This window comes from Scardinius erythrophthalmus, assembly GCF_964197995.2.
Source record: "Scardinius erythrophthalmus genome assembly, chromosome: 23".
Classification (NCBI taxonomy): Eukaryota; Metazoa; Chordata; class Actinopteri; order Cypriniformes; family Leuciscidae; genus Scardinius; species Scardinius erythrophthalmus.
In genome coordinates this window covers 14,043,093-14,064,200 of record NC_138243.1, presented here as the reverse complement: position 1 = coordinate 14,064,200, position 21,108 = coordinate 14,043,093, and the positions used below count along the sequence as shown (strand labels likewise).

At 38.3% G+C, this 21,108-nt stretch overlaps 2 protein-coding genes across 18 annotated transcripts in view; both read right to left on the bottom strand.

Annotated features, from left to right (window-relative positions):
* The window catches only part of LOC308684032 (protocadherin gamma-C5-like), a gene marked incomplete at its 5' end in the record, with an annotated part of 159,710 nt that overhangs the window by 41,007 nt on the left and 97,595 nt on the right, over positions 1-21,108 (bottom strand). Inside the window, one exon of one of the 17 annotated variants that reach the window (XM_081355032.1) lies at positions 17,666-20,247. The exons of 13 other annotated variants lie outside the window; for them this stretch is intronic. In XM_081355032.1, coding sequence (XP_081211158.1) covers positions 17,666-20,062 — 2,397 coding nt within the window. Of the gene's footprint in view, positions 1-5,452; positions 8,113-10,113; positions 12,541-17,665; positions 20,248-21,108 lie in introns of those variants that run through there. 3 more of the 17 variants (XM_081355029.1, XM_081355045.1, XM_081355026.1) reach the window with 3 other exon arrangements.
* LOC308684181 (protocadherin gamma-C5-like) lies at positions 1,894-4,365 on the bottom strand (the record flags this gene model as incomplete). Its single annotated transcript, XM_081355299.1, has 1 exon — positions 1,894-4,365. One exon carries the CDS (start codon positions 4,363-4,365, stop codon positions 1,894-1,896), a length of 2,472 nt encoding a protein of 823 aa, XP_081211425.1.

The following is a 21,108-nucleotide window of genomic DNA, read 5'->3' as shown; positions in this document are numbered from 1 at the left end:
ACATAGTAGATCACTTTGTACGTTCTGTTACGTGATTGGTGCAGAGCTCTCTCATGTCTCGCTGTCTCCCCCCTTAACTGTCACCGTCCTACCAGTGGGACGTTTGCTATTATATATTTAAAACAATTATATCATAGTCTAAACCTAAAGTAATATTGAAAAACTATATATCACTTGAAAGCTTACAAACTCTAATTTTCATAGATGGGGTCTGATTTTCAATGCAAATAAAATTACAGAGGAAAAGTTATTATTTTGCATGACTCATTTCATAAGAAGACGTCTGAAATAGCGATGCACATTTAAAAGAAAATCATGAAAGATTGGTGGAAACCTCAGTTTGTTTGTTCAGGTCTGAAAATGTTTTTAAATATTGAGAAAAAACCGTTAGATTCTCCAGTTGTGATGCAGTGACGAGCTATAACGCACATCCGTATTCTTTTCGCATGTGTTTTATGCGTTTGTTCGAGGTTAAGAGCCATAATAATGCCAGGTCCGTGACCGTTCATTCGTTTTTTGATTTGATATTGAAAGTAGAAAAACGAGAAAACAGTACCTTTTTCTTTTTTAATAAAAAAAAAAAAAAACGAAAAACAAGTATTCAGCTTGATCTTTCGTTTTTCATTCTCAGGTAGAAAAATGTATAAACGGCTTGAAAATTCGATTTCTACATGTGGGCGGGAATGAAACGCCCCTTTCCTCTGATTTGTCAGCCGAAGATCAAACTGTTCCGTCATAAATTCTTCCTCGGTTCTGCACAGCAGGTCTACGTGAATTTATATCTACACAGAATAAAATCCCTGTCTAGGCTCTTCCCCGGTACAGGTTGTGTCGAGCCATATCTGGTTGTTTGACGAGAAACATTTGAAATGTACTAGTTGCAATAAACGCGTTAAGAATCCGTACAACCGCAGCAGCGGAGGACTTTTATTCTGCTGTCCGGAACTGAGGAAGAATTGACGAAGGAACAATTTGATCTTCGGCTGACAAATCAGGGGAAAGGGGCGTTTCATTCTCGCCCACATGTAGAAATCGAATATTCAAGCTGTTTATACATTTTTCTACCTGAGGACGAAAAATCAAGCTGAATACTTGTTTTTCGTTTTTTTTTTTTTGTTTTTTTTGTTTTTTTGAAAAAAATAAAAAACGAAAAAGGAGCTGAGCTGTTTTCTCATTTTTCTACTTTCAATATTAAATAAAAAAACGAATGAACGAAACGTACACGGACACAGGTCATCTATTGGAACTGATTGGTACTGCGCCCAAACAAAATCTACTGAAAGCTACTTTTTGAGATATCAACCTACAATTTGGAACACAACTTGTTCAGATTTTTGCCTTTGGTTTTCTTGCAGTTTAAGAGTCAAACTATGTTTAGTAATATATATATGAAATATAATTTTACACTTTTCTCATAAGATTACAAATTTTTTAAAGATTAAACTTCCATAAATTTCTATAATTTTACTTTCAAATGTTTTTCACTTCTACAGTAATCTGCCAAGTGTCTTCTTTAAAGAAGCGACCAAACTTAAGTAATAAATATTAATTTTGACTTCAATAGAAACACACAATTTAGATGTATAAATCTATCTTCTACATCGTTCTCAGACTTATACTTCTTTTAAGCTATTTTTAAGAACTGATTATGGTATATAGATAGATAGATAGATAGAATGCATACATGTACATGGATGTGAGCAACATATAATGAATGTCGCTGTCCAGTATTTAGGTGCTGAAACATAATAGTTTCTGTCTTTGTCGCCTCCACTCATATTATAGCAAAACATTGGCATATGCACACATTCCTCTCACAAATATAAACACGTTAGAACCTGAATTGACCCAAACAACAGACAGTACTGTCAATGCTAACATTTGCAATACAGATTATGTTTTTATTTTCCGTCTCACCTGTTGGCTCTCGAACGTCCACGCGCTGTCTGGCAATGACGCATCAAGCACGTTTAGCGTGTCTGTAAAGTTTGTGGTGCTGCTGGGCTTAACGAGGGTGAGATCACTGAATTCTGACATTGGAGAGAGATAGGAGCCAAAGGACTGACTCTGAGACATCATGTCTCCTCCCAGAACCTCCACATACTTAATGGGCCCGTCAGTGTTGAGCTGGATCTGCAGGTTTCTGTTGGGGTTCTTGTATCCAGAATCAGTTCGCCTGATACAACAGCTTGAACTTCCGATGCTACTTCTAACGCACTTCACAATCAACGTAAACAATGACAACACAGATAAAATTGACACGGTTCCCAAAGAGATGATCAAATATAAAGTGATTTTGCCGCTTTTCTTGTTGGGCTCGATAGTTTTTTCACGATAGTCTGAGATGGGTTCATGAACACCGTCCTCTATTAGTATATCCACTGTGACTGTGGTGGACTGGATCGGTTCTCCATTATCCTTTATCTCTATCATCAGTCTCTGAGAGGAGTCATCCTGCTCTGAAACAGCGCGTTTAGTCCTCACCTCTCCCGTATGTAAATTCACACTGAACAGTGACGCGTCCGTGGCCTCCGCGAGCCTGTAGAAGAGCCAGGCGTTATGACCCGAGTCCGCGTCCACTGCTGTTACCTTAGTAACGAGATGTCCTGCTTTAGCAGAACGGGGCATCCTCTGATGAGGGAAAGACCCCACGGATGTGTACGGGTAAATGACAGCAGGAGCGTTATCGTTCCGGTCCAGAATAAACACATGAACAGTGGCGTTACTGCTCAGAGATGGAGAGCCATTGTCTTTAGCGAGCACGATCATATTAAAGACCTTCATTTTCTCATAGTCAAAAGAGTGCATGCTAAATATACTACCATTTTCTGAGTTGATGTATACATATGAAGAGACAGGTACGTCTCGAGTATTAGTGTCGAGAACCGAATAGACAATTTTGGCATTTTCTCCCGTATCTAAATCTGATGCCGTCACTGATGCTAAAATTGATCCCGGGGCGCTGTTTTCTTTCATGTAAACCGAGTACACGCGTTCAGAGAAAACAGGAGGATTATCATTGACATCTAATATATTTACTGTAATGAGTTTGCTAGATACCAGTGGAGGTGATCCAGAGTCTGACGCTTTAAGCTCAATATCATATCTAGGAAACTTTTCTCGATCTAACTGTGAATCTGTTACTAGTGCGTATTGGTTTAAAAACGTTGGCTTTAATTTAAAAGGGGTGCCTGGTGACATGCTAAGTGTTACGTTTCCGTTTACGCCTGAATCCAAATCTTTAACATTTATTAACGCTACCATAGTCCCAGCGGGCACATCTTCTCGCACAGGTTTGGGTGAGGAGGTGATGGTGATCTCAGGTGCATTATCATTCACATCTAAAACATTCACTTGGACTGTACAATGTCCCTCCATGACAGGCGCTCCTTTGTCTCTGGCGCGTATGTCAATTTTATATGAGGTGCTGATTTCATAATCAAGATTCTTGGAAACGACTAATTCGCCTGTCACATGATTAATAGAAAACACATTTTGAATTATTTCAGGAGTATGTGTCGCAAAAGAATACTCAACCTCACCGTTTATACCATCATCCAAGTCAATCGCTTTTACAGTAAGTATCATTGTACCCGGGACTGTGCTCTCCATTACTTTAACCTCATATAAGTCGTGTTCAAATATTGGAGCATTATCATTTGCATCGACAATTTTTACAGTAATCTGGGTGGTACCTGACCTCGCTGGATCACCTCCATCAATACCTGTCAAAATTAGATGGTGCACAGAATTTTTCTCTCTATCTACAGATTTCTCTAAAACTATTTCTGGGACTTTTGTTCCGTCTTTTTCGTTTTTTATATGCATAACAAAATGTTCATTTTTATTAAGCGCGTATGTGCGCAAGGAGTTCGTTCCAACGTCAGGATCTTGAGCAGGTTCCAAACGAAATCTCGCTCCAGTTAGCGTTAACTCTGGTACCTCAATTGTGTTTATTTCCGACAAGAATATTGGAGAGTTGTCGTTAATATCTTGAATGTCCACTTCGACACGATAAAACTGGAGTGGATCCTCGATTATGACTTGTAATGGTAACACACAGCTCGCGCTTTGTCCGCACAGGGTTTCTCGGTCTATTACTTCATTAACAAGCAGCTCGCCATTCCGCAAATTCAGACTAAAATATTGCTTACCAGACTCAGATGTTATCCGTAATTTACGATTAGATATTTCAGATACATCCAAACCGAGATCTTTAGCTACATTTCCAACAATGGATCCCTCCTTCAGCTCCTCCGGTATTGTATAACGAAGCTGTGCGTCTGTCTCGCTCCACAAAACAGCGAAACACAACAGCCACAGCGCCTGCCAGAACAAAATTCTCCTTTGTATTTGAGTCCTCATTTCCAAACACGATAAAAGATCGTTGATACCAGTATCCTGACATACATCTTACGCGTGTAAGCCGTCACAAAAATAATGTGACATTTTAAAATGTATAGAACTCCAGGTTATATTCCGCTGTTAAATAAATTGCAGCGAGTGCAGTGCATTTTGTCTCAGGTCTGTGCGTAATGGTTTTCAGCATTATGTCAGAGGGAGGGAGTAGATCCCTTTGTGCAGTGCAGTCCCACTATTGGACAAGGGCTCACCAGTCACAACACGAATCAGTCTTAAAGAGGCAGAGCAAAGCCACGCGCAACACCCATACAGACAATATACATTTCATGTTTAGCTCACTTTACATGGAAACGACGATCCCCCACCCCCATTTACTCGTTTTTAAAAACAGGATACATTTTGAAATAATATATTACAATTGTAGTTTTTAGTACTCTTTAAGGAGATGCTGAGAAAAGCACATGGACGCACAAATATGAAAAGGAATATCGCTTTAAAGTATTACTCTATAACCACAATTTCCATAATCCAAAACAAACAAACAAATACACTCATAAATAACATTGTTTTTGCATCAAAACTATTACTATAATAGTTTTGATGAAAACAAAATGCTATTTATTGTGGATTTCTAAAATGGTTAGAATAACCTGTGTTTGTACATAATCAAATCAATAACGCCATATATATATATATATATATATATATATATATATATATATAGATAGATAGATAGATAGATAGATAGATAGATAGATAGATAGATAGATAGATAGATAGATAGATAGATAGATAGATAGATAGATAGATAGATAGATAGAATGCATACATGTACATGGATGTGAGCAACATATAATGAATGTCGCTGTCCAGTATTTAGGTGCTGAAACATAATAGTTTCTGTCTTTGTCGCCTCCACTCTCTTAAAAACACACACTAATTTCATCATATTATAGCAAAACATTGGCATATGCACACGTTCCACTCACAAATTTAAACACGTTAGAACCTGAATTGAACCAAACAACAGACAATACTGTCAATGCTAACATTTGCAATACATATTATGTTTTTATACTTTCTGTCTCACCTGTTGGCTCTCGAACGTCCACGCGCTGTCTGGCAATGACGCATCAAGCACGTTTAGCGTGTCTGTAAAGTTTGTGGTGCTGCTGGGCTTAACGAGGGTGAGATCACTGAATTCTGACATTGGAGAGAGATAGGAGCCAAAGGACTGACTCTGAGACATCATGTCTCCTCCCAGAACCTCCACATACTTAATGGGCCCGTCAGTGTTGAGCTGGATCTGCAGGTTTCTGTTGGGGTTCTTGTATCCAGAATCAGTTCGCCTGATACAACAGCTTGAACTTCCGATGCTACTTCTAACGCACTTCACAATCAACGTAAACAATGACAACACAGATAAAATTGACACGGTTCCCAAAGAGATGATCAAATATAAAGTGATTTTGCCGCTTTTCTTGTTTGGCTCGATAGTTTTTTCACGATAGTCTGAGATGGGTTCATGAACACCGTCCTCTATTAGTATATCCACTGTGACTGTGGTGGACTGGATCGGTTCTCCATTATCCTTTATCTCTATCATCAGTCTCTGAGAGGAGTCATCCTGCTCTGAAACAGCGCGTTTAGTCCTCACCTCTCCCGTATGTAAATTCACACTGAACAGTGACGCGTCCGTGGCCTCCGCGAGCCTGTAGAAGAGCCAGGCGTTATGACCCGAGTCCGCGTCCACTGCTGTTACCTTAGTAACGAGATGTCCTGCTTTAGCAGAACGGGGCATCCTCTGATGAGGGACAGACCCCATGGATGTGGACGGGTAAATGACAGCAGGAGCGTTATCGTTCCGGTCCAGAATAAACACATGAACAGTGGCGTTACTGCTCAGAGATGGAGAGCCATTGTCTTTAGCGAGCACGATCATATTAAAGACCTTCATTTTCTCATAGTCAAAAGAGTGCATGCTAAATATACTACCATTTTCTGAGTTGATGTATACATATGAAGAGACAGGTACGTCTCGAGTATTAGTGTCGAGAACCGAATAGACAATTTTGGCATTTTCTCCCGTATCTAAATCTGATGCCGTCACTGATGCTAAAATTGATCCCGGGGCGCTGTTTTCTTTCATGTAAACCGAGTACACGCGTTCAGAGAAAACAGGAGGATTATCATTGACATCTAATATATTTACTGTAATGAGTTTGCTAGATACCAGTGGAGGTGATCCAGAGTCTGACGCTTTAAGCTCAATATCATATCTAGGAAACTTTTCTCGATCTAACTGTGAATCTGTCACTAGTGCGTAATGGTTTAAAAATGTTGGCTTTAATTTAAAAGGGGTGCCTGGTGACATCATAAGTGTAACATTTCCGTTTACGCCTGAATCCAAATCTTTAACATTTATTAACGCTACCATAGTCCCAGCGGGCACATCTTCTCGCACAGGTTTGGGTGAGGAGGTGATGGTGATCTCAGGTGCATTATCATTCACATCTAAAACATTCACCTGGACTGAACAATGTCCCTCCATTGCAAGTGGCCCTTTGTCTCTTGCGCGTATGTCAATTTTATATGAGGTGCTGATTTCATAATCAAGATTATTGGAAACGACTAATTCGCCTGTCACAGGATTAATAGAAAACACATTGTGAATTATTTCAGGTGTATGTGCCGCAAAGGAATACTCGACCTCACCGTTTATACCATCATCCAAGTCAACAGCTTTTACAGTAAGTATCATTGTACCCGGGACTGTGCTCTCCATTACTTTAACCTCATATAAGTCGTGTTCAAATATTGGAGCATTATCATTTGCGTCAAGAATTTTTACAGTGATCTGGGTGGTACCTGACCTCGCTGGGTCACCTCCATCAATACCTGTCAAAATTAGATGGTGCACAGAATTTTTTTCTCTATCTACAAATTTCTCTAAGACTATTTCTGGTACTTTTGTTCCGTCTTTTTCGTTTTTTATATGCATAACAAAATGTTCATTTTTATTAAGCGCGTATGTGCGCAAGGAGTTCGTTCCAACGTCAGGATCGTGAGCAGGTTCCAAACGAAACCTCGCTCCAGTTAGCGTTGACTCTGGTACCTCAATTGTGTTTATTTCCGACAAAAATATTGGAGAGTTGTCGTTAATATCTTGAATGTCCACTTCGACACGATAAAACTGGAGTGGATCCTCGATTATGACTTGTAATGGTAACACACAGCTCGCGCTTTGTCCGCACAGGGTTTCTCTGTCTATTACTTCATTAACAAGCAGCTCGCCATTCCGCAAATTCAGACTGAAATATTGCTTACCAGACTCAGATGTTATCCGTAATTTACGATTAGATATTTCAGATACATCCAAACCGAGATCTTTAGCTACATTTCCAACAATGGATCCCTCCTTCAGCTCCTCCGGTATTGTATAACGAAGCTGTGCGTCTGTCTCGCTCCACAAAACAGCGAAACACAACAGCCACAGCGCCTGCCAGAACAAAATTCTCCTTTGTATTTGAGTCCTCATTTCCAAACACGATAAATGATCGTTGATACCAGTATCCTGACATACATCTTACGCGTGTAAGCCGTCACAAAAATAATGTGACATTTTAAAATGTATAGAACTCCAGGTTATATTCCGCTGTTAAATAAATTGCAGCGAGTGCAGTGCATTTTGTCTCAGGTCTGTGCGTAATGGTTTTCAGCATTATGTCAGAGGGAGGGAGTAGATCCCTTTGTGCAGTGCAGTCCCACTATTGGACAAGGGCTCACCAGTCACAACACGAATCAGTCTTAAAGAGGCAGAGCAAAGCCACGCGCAACACCCATACAGACAATATACAGTTCATGTTTAGCTCACTTTAAATTGAAACGTCGATTATGTTTCCAATTAGTTGTTTCAAACGCAATTACAGATCATTAGAATATTTAGAAATAAAGTGCAGAACATAAATCTGTATTTAAAAAGAGAACAATGTGCATTTACTTTTAAATTGTAATTAGATATAGGTTTAGCAGGCAGAATGATGATACATCAGTCAATATGTTATTAAGGGAATGGAAACTTTAAGTTGCCATATTGTAAAATTATTTGCCCCACTACTAAGATGCCCTCCTGCATAAGGTCAACTGGGACTTTTGTGAAAATTTTTAAAATGTAGAAAACATTAATGTACCTGCAATTCCCTGATAAACAAACACCAAACTTATATTTAACATAAGTGATCACTATTTTCCAGAGACACAAAATTAGTTTTATTAACCTCAAAACTGTTTTTTAAATCTCACAAATGTGGATATATCCGATGAAATGACATGAGATGTTGTGCCATCTATGGCCAAGAGAAAAAAAAAAGTGTGGTGTGGGTCATCTTGCCCAATGGGACCATTTTACCCTACTATAGATGCTGCAGAAAACGTCGGTGCTCAAACATGTAACACACGCACAAGTATAAGAGCCAGGGGTGCGTTCTCCGAAACTACCTTAACGCTACGTCGTTCTTAAGTTGTACCTTAAGAAGTACCTTATCGTTAATACGTGGTTTCCGAAACCTTCTTAGTTAAGTATACCTTCTGTAAGTCATACGTTCGTAAGGTTGGTCTGGAGCGCTCTTAGCTATACCTTATCGCTGCTGACGGTTCATACCGCTAGTGGCCACCACTACGCAAAAAGCTTTTTTACATCGCAGTTTAATTACACATAGAAAATGTTATATGAACATTTAATATAAAATCTGATTTAGTATTAAAATTACATTTTTACTTTACTTTAAAATTTTACACATAAAATACTTAAGTTGTTATAGCCTACACCCAGTGTATGGAAGTGTTTTCATTAATAAAGTTTCCATACACTAATGGTTGTTAGCTTTTTTAATTACTATCCTAAGGCACATCAGCTGGCGAACCATTTGACAGAAAAGGCTTAGGAGTCTATATAAAGAAAGATGAGTTTACACAAACTTTATAGCTATGGCAGCGAGACAGCGAGTACTTGTTTTAAATCAAAGACGGCGCCGTCCGCGGAGCCAGTTAGTGTATGTCAACTACATGGCTGGTGGATAATCAGCATACGTTGTGGAGAACATTAACACACTTATGGCCGTGAGGGTTTGGGATTGCACACTTGCTAAATTATAAACACATACTCATATTTATTTCTGCATGTACATATTTCAATGAGCCCCGATAAATGCAGTTTGTACTATTTCTAAAACGCTTCTTTATAAAGAACATTGTTTTCTCAATACTTTACCTATACCGCTGTGAAGGAAAGAGCGCACAATCGATCATCGAGGCATCGATATCAACCTATTCAGCGCCTCCACCATGGACAGCGCCTGCTAAGGTCGAACTAAAGAAGGTTTACCTTAAGCAACATCCTAAGGTATAGTTCGGAGAACACACGTAGGAAAGGTATACCTGTAGTTAAGGTGTACGTTCTGAGTCTTCGTAGCGCGCTAAGAGACAACGTTATCGGAGAACGCACCCCTGATCATTTTGAAAGTAAAACCCATAATCATAACAAACACTGTATTTTCAGCAGAGCTATTACAACTACAAAGCACCAGTAATCTACAGTAGTTTTGATGCAAATACAGTGTTACTTTATGATTATAAAAGTGGTTAGAATAATTAGTGTTTTCACATAATTAAATCAATAACGCCATATAATATAAATATTCATACATATAGCATAATATTCAAAATATAATTTAAACAATTTCACGCGCTCACCTGTTGGCTCTCGAACGTCCACGCGCTGTCTGGTAATGACGCATCAAGCACGTTTAGCGTGTCTGTAAAGTTTGTGGTGCTGCTGGGCTTAACGAGGGTGAGATCACTGAATTCTGACATTGGAGAGAGATAGGAGCCAAAGGACTGACTCTGAGACATCATGTCTCCTCCCAGAACCTCCACATACTTAATGGGCCCATCAGTGTTGAGCTGGATCTGCAGGTTTCTGTTGGGGTTCTTGTATCCAGAATCAGTTCGCCTGATACAGCAGCTTGAGCCACCTCTACTGCCTCGCGCACATTTCACCAGCAAGATGAAAAACGTCATCAGACACAACAAAGACACAGCGGCTAAAGAGATGATCAGATATAAAGTTATTTTACCAGTCTTCTTGTTGGGCTCGATAGTTTTTTCACGATAGTCTGAGATGGGTTCATGAAACCCGTCCTCTATAAGTATATCCACTGTGACTGTGGTGGACTGGATCGGTTCTCCATTATCCTTTATCTCTATCATCAGTCTCTGAGAGGAGTCATCCTGCTCTGAAACAGCGCGTTTAGTCCTCACCTCTCCCGTATGTAAATTCACACTGAACAGTGACGCGTCCGTGGCCTCCGCGAGCCTGTAGAAGAGCCAGGCGTTATGACCCGAGTCCGCGTCCACTGCTGTTACCTTAGTAACGAGATGTCCTGCTTTCGCAGAACGGGGCATCCTCTGATGAGAGACAGACCCCATGGATGTGGACGGGTAAATGACAGCAGGAGCGTTATCGTTCCGGTCCGAAATAAACACATGAACAGTGGCGTTGCTGCTCAGAGATGGAGAGCCATGATCTTTAGCCTGAACGAGGATTTGAAACACTTTGATTTTCTCGTAGTCAAATGACTGCATGCTAAATATGCTGCCGTTTTCTGAGTTTATGTAGATATAAGAAGATGCAGGCACGTCTTGAACTTTAGAGTCCAAAACAGAGTAGGAGATTTTAGCATTTTCGCCCAAGTCTGGGTCATGGGCGGAGACTGAGCACAATATTGAGTCATGAGCGCTGTTTTCTTTAGCGTAAACCGTATAAGACTTCTCAGAAAACATTGGAGGGTTGTCATTTACGTCTGAAATGCCGATTGTGACTGTTTTCCCACTAGATAGCGGTGGCGAACCTGCATCAACAGCGTTTAATTCAATTTTATATTCAGAGTAAGTTTCTCTATCTAGAGGACCGTTAGTAACTAGTGCGTAATGATTGGAAACTGTAGGGCTCAATCTAAACGGTGTCCCAGGAGCCAACGTAAGTTTCACTTTCCCGTTCTCTCCTAAATCTGCATCTTTTGTACTAATTAATGAAACGACTGTGCCATTTGAGGAATTCTCAGGAATTGGACTTGAGAGTGAAGTTATAATTATATCAGGTGCGTTGTCATTTACGTCATTAACTTTTATCTTTACACTGCAGTGGCCCTCCATTTGAGGATTTCCTTTGTCCTTTGCAACTATATCAAATTTATGTAAGCTTGCTTTTTCATTGTCAAGTTGTCCTTTAACTGTGATGGCACCAGTTTGTTGGTTAATATTAAACAAAGCTGTATCTGATGTTTGGTCTGAAAAAAAATATTCAATCTCTCCATTTAACCCTTCATCTAAATCTATAGCCTTGACTCTTAAAATTTCTTTATGGATTATTTCGTTTTCATCAACAACAGTCTCATAGAAAGGCTTTTCAAATTCAGGAGCATTGTCATTATTATCCAAAACTACAACCGTGATCTCACATGTGCCCGTGCGCACTGGATTCCCTCCGTCAGCTGCCGTTAATATTAACTTATGAACAGCCTGTTTTTCTCGGTCAAGAGGTTGCTTGAGTACTAGTTCTGGAATTTTGACAGCATCTTGAGTTTTCACGTTTAAAACAAAATGATCATTAATGCTCAGACTGTATGATTTTAAAGAGTTTGACTGTACATCTGAGTCAATAGCGCTCTCTAAAAGGAATTTTGCTCCTGAATTAATAGATTCTGGAATGTTCAGTACACGCTCATTAGATTTAAAATTGGGCGTATTATCATTAATATCTTGTACTTCAATCTCAACTCGATGCATCTGCAGAGGATTTTCTAAAACGGCTTGAAGAGGCAAAACACACGGGACATTGTATCCACATAAACCCTCTCTATCAATTCTCTCATTCACAATAAGATCACCTTTTTCCACATCCAAAGCGAAATACTGCTTACCAGTCTCAGATGCTATTTGTAGTTTACGATCTATAATCTTAGACCCATCCAAACCTAGATCTTTAGCGATATTTCCGACCACAGATCCTTCTCTTAGCTCTTCTGGAATTGTGTATCGAATCTGTGCCTCTATTGTACTCCAAGGAAGAATAAAGACACAGCACCACCAAATTCTCCTCAAAAACAAAAGAGATTCCATCATCTCCGGCTCCAAGCTTTTGACGATTTATCCAAGTTTTCTCAAGGTTTCAAAATATTTGCAACAGTTACATAATCCCAAACAATATATTGATGGCATATTCCTTTTTAGTGTAAGAGGTCCTTTTTGATAAAAACGAGTAATTCATGCGTTCTCTGTGCTCAAGCTCAGAAAGATGCCACAGCCGTGGGAGGGAGTGGATCTCTTTGTCCAAGTCTGCACCTCATTGGTCGACTGTGCATTTATCTTGAACCAATCCAGTCATTTAAATATATTAAAGGGGTAGTACGAGTGAGGAACAGGCAAAGTGAGTCAGAGGAGAGAAACAAGAATCTAGAAGCAAGAAATTAAAGTATAATATGAAATAATAATAATAATAATATGAAATAATTATAATAATACTATGCAATAATAATATTAATAACAATAATAGTAATAATGTGGTATTTTTATTAATGCTATTTTTATTAGTGTTATTGTTGTTATTTTTTATCAGTATTATTAACCATCTATTGTGTGTGTGTGTGTGTGTGTGTGTGTGTGTGTGTGTGTGTGTGTGTGTGTGTGTGTGTGTGTGTGTGTGTGTGCTGTATCTTAAACAGAAAGAATATGAACGTGTGCCGTCATGTGGCGACAGAGAGAAGCGCAACCGTACATGTCTATCGTTTGAGCGGTGCGTGCATTGCAGTGTGTGTGTTAAAGTTATTGCTGGAGGAGCGTGAGATTTTTACATTGTAACCAAATAAATTATCAGACGTATTTACATTTCAGTTATAATTATCGCCTTTAAAAACAATGAAATTATATACATATATTCCAATATTAGTCGATAAAATGCCCTTTATCCGTAAAAGACTGCATGATCCTCTTGCAACAAAGGACTCAACCATGAGTGGGGGGAGACAGCAAGCAGCCAGAGTGAAGAGAGCATTTCAGCACCACGCGGGTGGACAGCGCCACACAGGCGGCCTGTTCCAGCAGCTACACTCATGTGTTCAGAAGGAAAGAATGTATATTCCCATGCTTTCCATCTCGGTCAATCCAGGCTGTTTGTCTTTTTATCTTCGCAAACATACTTACGCATGCCACAGCAGGAATAGTTCTTAAAAGTATCATAACGTCGTTCAGAAGCAGTAGAAAACATTGAGACTTATTTTCCCCAGGAAAAATTCACAGAAACGTCTTGCGCGAGCCACTCACTTACCTGGATATGTGCATTTGAAAATCTTCTTTTCCTTTTTTCTACCTTGCGTAACAGCATCAAGTTACAGAAACATTGATCGTCTATTAATACCGTGTCTTGTGCACTGACAGTGGCGGACTTTGTACTATGAGAGTTGTTATTGTGTTTCTATGAGTGTGTGGAATAAAAATGGCAATACACATCTGCCTAACCTATGGAGCAAATAGATTTGGGTACAATGGGGCTAAAAGCGTCCTTAAGGAATAATTTTTCCCTTATCATTGTGTATGACAATCAAAATGTTGCTTTTTAAAAAAAAATTTAAATGGAGCAATATAATTCAAAATACAGTAAATGTAATTGCAGCTAGAGGGGTCTTTTACCTAACATTCTGGATAAAGGCCCCCCATCCCAGTGCAGTCTATAATGATGTTGAGGCAATAGTGATGTCACTATATGATATAGCAATACAATATGCTATGATATTTAATAATATTTATGCAAGTACTAAGTATTTGAGTATAGATTAATAGAACAACTTATTTTTCAATTTAATTACATTGAGATTTAAAATCATAAATATTCATATCATAATATTATCATAATATTTTGTCTCAAAATCATTTAATCATTACTTCAGGGATTTTTATTAACTACATAAAGTTTTTAATATCATGTTAGATCCAGTACCCTCAATTTCTTTTTATTTGCATATGATGACCCTTTCTCGGTGCATATAGTGACAAAGGTGTTGTTGTTTAGAGCTTAGAGAGAGAGAGAAAAGCGCATTGAGACCCACTGTACCCTACATCTGAAGAAAAGAAAAACATATTGTACCCATCCAATTTCATCTTGAAAATATTTAATTATAAGAAATAGTTTGCTCTAGTAAATATAATACATTCAATTTTAGAGGCAAGTGTCTTTTTGTTATTGCTAAACACATTTTTAATATACAAAAAAGGAAATTTGCTCTTACCTTTGTTGGTGAAAGCCAGGTAAAGAGGTGGAATGTGCCAGACAAAATAAGGAGAGAAAAAAGATAAACACATTGTTAGAATTGTAATAACAATGTATTCATCTGTGTTTGTATTCATCTGAAATTGACTATTGCAACTTTTTATTATTTTATGATGCGGTGCGGTTTATGTATATAATTTCTACATAGATTGTGATGCACAGCAATTAGTTAGTTGCTTCCTCCAGTTTTACCATCTCCACTGATAAAGGAGCAGATCATGAGCAGTATGCAATCAAAACAACTACCACACTCAATTATTTTACCAAAAGTAATTGAGCAGTACAAATTTAAGAAAACATGTAAACTGATAATAACACAGTGGTATACACTTCTATTAAGCACAAGAGGGAGCATGGGAGAGACGGGGGGATGGACAAGACCATCCCCCACAAACATATGGACAGGCTCCCACCCCTATAAAGAGGAAATGGAATGGTCTGACTCAGTCTGTTGTCATAGAAACGCATGTTGTCAAGGGAGTAATATGTGTGTCAAAGGAAAATACAGTGTATGGACATGCATATACATAGGTGGAGTGGGTTGCGTTTAAGCTGTCCGAGCAAACAGATAAAGGATACAAAATAAGAAGGATTTGTTTAAAGCACTGCATATAAATATTTATATTACACATGTATAGACCTGAAAATATGTGCACACAAAATTCTGAAAATTTATGCAAAGAAATTTGCTATATAATTTCAAGCTTTTTGACAGCATCAGTGTTTGTATCCAGCTCTGGTAGAGGTTTGAGGAGGCAGAAGCAGGACAAAGACTCTCACTGCAGAGAGAAAAGGCCCCTCCTTCCCCCTGGCTGAGAGTCAGCATTCTCACAAACACCACCACAGATCTCAACTGCTGTCTGAGCTTTACTCACATTGATAATTGTAAAATTCACTATAATACATTTTCATTGATCACTGTATGTAGATAAATGTTGGCAATGTATATATATTGACCAAATCAGTGTTTTACAGTTTTCTGTAACTATAAACAGGGAATCCAACGTTTTTGGCGTACTGAAAACATCAGAGAAAGGGATTTTTTCTTTATGAATATAAATGTGATATTTATGAACACTGGGCAGTGGACCCAGTAATGCTTCAGCTGACACAGATTTGATACTGAATGATGTTTCAGATATCTGGCTGCACTCGCACTCAGAGAAGCCACTCCCAGCATCTATGAGAGTTTAATGCAGAACCCACACCTCCTTCAGCAGCTCTAATACTAATAACACAATACAAATAATTATATGATGTTCGTCATTAATCTGAGTGTGAATTAAGAAGGGGGATTTAAAATCCAGATGTGTCAAATACACAAAGGTATTGACAGCAAAGAAGAAAGCAGAAGAAAATAGACTATTCACTAATTTACTTCTCCATAGTAACTTTTTGGGTATGCATGCATTGAATGCATAGAAAGGGTTTTGTAATTCCTTATACACAGAGAATGTGAGGCGAGTGTGTCAATTTAATGCACAAAAGCTTACTGTGCAGGGTTTCTATTCAGCACTGGAGTAAAAAGAGACTCATTTAACAGAGAGTGAAAGAAAATCAAAGCAGTAAAACTCTATTCCATTCTAAACACTGTATCACTGTAAAAGTACTTTGAGTATTTGTTGTCTGTATTTTAACACTTTATTCAACTTAGTGAGATTATGAAGCTAGCAAATACATTGACTGACCTAATTTACAATCTTCTCACAACAAAGTTAGCATGAAAAGCCAATCAAAATGGATGTTCATGATGTATCAGGCTATCATAAAAAAAAAAAAAATCAAGTTGATTACTGAAAAGCATGCCTGCATCTGATAAACCGTTCTATGGACATTTTTGATATTGTATTTCAGTTGATAATTATGGTAAAAAAATACACAGATTTTGCATCCAAGCGATACCTTCAAGAAAACATTCAAAATTATTTTAGCATTGCCAGAATCCTAAACATAATAATGCAGAAATAACAAAATAATATTTGCAGTATTACAAATCCCTGATATACTGAGATAGTGAAAAGTATAAAAAGGAGCAAACGTTGAAGCAATATTTATGGCAAATCCACCATAAAGCAAATCCACCATAAAGCCTGGACAAATGTACCATAGAATTGTCTGACAAAACCACACAGGAGTGTAACAAAACACAAAGCAAAAAAAAAAAAAAAAAAAAAAAAGAAACATCTGTGTATGTATGTACTGCTATAAATTTAAATATCATGATATTCATGACTTTAATGGAGTAGCAGAAATCTCACTCTCTCTGTGCGTGGGTGGAACCGAGTTCACTGTGCACCAACATTGTGATGTGTTTGTGAAACTGAATAAGAAGTCCAATTTCTCAAAACGATATATACAACATCTGCTAACATATGTGACCCTGGACCACAAAACCAGTCTTATGGGTAATTTTTTAAAATTGAGATTTATACATCATCTGAAAGCTGAATACATCATCTTTCCATTGATGTATGGTTTGTTAGGATAGGACAATATTTGGCCGAGGTACAACTATTTGAAAATCTGGAATCTGAGGGTACAGAAAAATCGAAATATTGAGAAAATCGCCTTTAAAGTTGTCCATTTCTATTGGCAATAGTGCTGCATCCATTCACAAAAATAAATGTTTTATATATTTAAGGTGGGAAATTTACAAAATATCTTCATGGAACATGATCCTTACTTAATATCCTAATGATTTTTGGCATAAAAGAAAAATCTATCATTTTGACCCATACAATGTTTTGTTGGCTATTGCCACAAATATACCCGTGCAACATAAGACTGGTTTTGTGATCCAGGGTCACATATAAGGTTTTAAAATGGATAACTTAGTTTCTTTTCGAGAAAAAACACAAACAAACTTAAAGTGCTTAAAGCTTCAAACTCCTGCAGCAATGAGCGATTATGAGAGAGTCTCACCTCTAAAGTCAGATCATCAACCTCCTGCTCCTTCTTTTCTCTCTGAACTGTCCCCAAACGACTCTGGCTCACCAGTGTGTTCTGAGTGTAGGGCCTGACAAACTTCACGTCACTCATCCTTGAATCAGTGGTCCCGCACATTTCATAATTATACACATGCTGTAATGTGCCGTCTGCGTACACTGGAGGGTAATATGGAATTACAGGTAGATTTGCCCCTGATTTAAAAAATAACTTATTCTGCCTCCATCTGTAGATTTTCACTGAAATAATTGAAATAATTGAGACTATGAAGAGCAGGGAGACCACAGCAAGAGCCAAGACTAAATAAAAAGTCAGGTTGTCGTTATATTGTTTTTCATGCGTAAAGTCTGTGAACTCTGACAACACTTCAGGAAAGCTGTCAGCCACAGCCACGTTAATGGAGACCACAGCTGAGCGAGAGGGCTGTCCGTTATCCTCCACAACAACAGTGAGTTTCTGTTTGACAGCATCTTTATCAGTCACTTGTCGCACAGTTCTTATTTCTCCATTCTGTAAACCCACTTCAAACAGCGCTCTGTCTGTAGCTTTCTGTAGTTTATAGGAGAGCCAGGCATTCTGTCCAGAGTCCACATCAACAGCCACCACTTTAGTGACGAGATATCCAACATCTGCAGCACGAGGCACAATCTCAGCCACCACTGAACCGCCAGTCTGTACTGGATACAGAACCTGAGGAGCATTGTCATTCTGATCTTGGATGATGATGTTTACAGTCACATTGTTTGATAAAGGAGGAGAGCCCCCGTCTTGAGCTTTGACTTGCATTTTGAACGATTTCAGCTGTTCATAATCAAAAGATTTTTCTGCATAAATTACTCCATTTTCTGAATTTATAGAAATGTAAGATGCCAAAGGTGCTCCATTCAAATCTCCATCGATAAGAAAATATGAAACCTTTGCATTTGGTCCCCAGTCCATGTCTTCTGCTTTGACAGTCAGAATAGTTGTAGATGGCGGGTTATTTTCAGCTATAAAGGCATTATATGATTCCTGTTTAAACTGAGGCGCGTGATCATTTACATCAGATATCTTAAGGTTCAAAATCTCTTTGCTTGAAAGAGGTGGGTTTCCCCCGTCTACAGCAGTTACAGTGATATTGTACTCTGCTGTCTGTTCCCTGTCTAGTTCTGAGTCTGTCACCAGATTGTAATAATTAGTTAATGAGGACATGATTTTAAAAGGAGAGTTCAGATCAATAGAACATGCAATCTTACTGTTGTCACCTGAATCCAGATCCTGTACATTTATCATTGCTATAACAGTTACAGGTTCTGCGTCTTCAGATACTGCACTGGAAAAAGACATTATTGTAATTTTGGGCGTGTTATCGTTTATGTCAATGACGTCAATAATTATCTCACTCGAGTCAGTCAAACCTCCTTGATCTTTAGCTTTGACTTTGACTGTAAACTGCTTGTGTTTTTCATAATCTATATCACCTCTGACTTTAACCTCACCAGAATCCGCATCAATGGAGAACAAAGCTTTTACCGCAGATGTCGCGTGCTCAAAATAGTACTGGATGCCGTGACTAGACTCATCAGCATCGGTCGCACTGACTTTTGTTACGACTGTGCTTTTAGGAGCATTTTCAACAACTGATGTTTTATAAGACGACTGGCTAAACACAGGCGCATTGTCATTTCCATCAAGAACAATAATATTAATCATTACAGTTGCTGACCTCTGTGGTTTTCCACCATCAATAGCCGTCAGTATTAAGTTATGATTCTTTTTCTTTTCTCTATCTAGGGCAGAATGAAGAACCATCTCGACGTTTTTATTCCCACCAGCACCATTCTGAACATTAAGCTTAAAATGATCGGTGGGTTGAAGAGTATATTTCTGTAGCGTGTTCACTCCCACGTCTGGGTCTATTGCGCTCTCTAAAGGAAATCGCGCACCCAGTACCGCTAATTCGCTGATTTCTTGTTCAATTTTAGATTTCGGAAAGACGGGGCTGTTGTCATTGATGTCCTGTATGTCAACGGTAACTCGATAAAGCTCCATCGGATTATCAAAAATGACATCAAAACTGACACTACATGCTGATATCTCTCCACATAGCTCTTCTCTGTCAATTTTATTTTTAACAACCAGATGCCCGTTCTCCTTGTCCAGTCCAATGTACTCACTGCTGTCCGCCGTGAAAACACGCGCTTTTCCTGAAATCAGTCTCTTCGGCTCAAGCCCAATGTCCGAGGCAATATTTCCAACAAACGAGCCCACTGGCATTTCCTCAGGTATAGAATAACGAATCTGTCCGGTCACACGAGAGGAAAATAAAGCCAACGCGCACACTGTATAGAAGAATAGCGACCCATGTAAGCAGCCTTTTCCTCCCGACTCCATTTTTGATCAACAAAGATCGAGCAGTAGCATCCAAAGACAATTTGATAGATTATGTTTCCAACTAAATGCACCTTTCTCAGGCTTGAAGAGTCTGGAGACAAAGCTGAAAGCGGTTTTGCGGTCTTGTTTTGTAGCTTTCACAGTTATCTGTTGACGATGTTTAAATTATGCCTTTGCTTTGGGTTGAAGGGGAGGATAAAAACACTAGCTTTATAGGTTGAACAGCGGCACTTAGAGTCCAAATATAGTACTACGGAATAGTCACTCTCGAAAAACCAACACTATCAAGGACTGAAACTAGAAAAAGTGTTAAATATCCCATATATAAGGTTTTGCACTGTGTAATGTTATAGGCCTACATACCAAAAAAAAAAGAACATGTCTCTGTTGAAAGAGCAAAGAGTGAGAGGGCAGAGATGATTGTGACAAATGCTTCACAAATCTGAGAACCTCAATCTACAAGAAAGCATTGTATTACTAGGTTGTACCACGTTTAGTTTAACCTATTATTAAAGGGATGTTCCCTGCAAAATGAAATCTGTATATAAAAAAAGTTTATTTCATGGAACACAAAAGATATTCTGAAGAACATTGGGAGCCAAACAACATTGGACTACATTGACTTCCATTGTATGGACATAAAAACACTAAGACATTTCTCAAAATATATTATGTGTATATGATGTATATGAGTATATATATGATGAGAATTTTCATTTATGAGTGGACTATCCTTTCAATTCATTGGTTAAATTGATGAGGAACATCAGTCTCCTGAAGTGACGGCAGCTGTTGTAACACTGTGTAAAAATATGAAAAACGTATTGTACTCCTACTACTAATAATAATAACTTTGAGGTACAAAATCAACATTTCACTTCTGGTTTATTATTTGGTTTGTGATCAAGTTAATTCATGGAAGACAAGAGAACATATATCATCTAATTCAGCAGATTCTCTTGTCTAATATGAAATATAACATATCTTCCAAACATTTACCAAAAATATAAATTGATAAATAGAAATATGTTTATTTAATATCATGG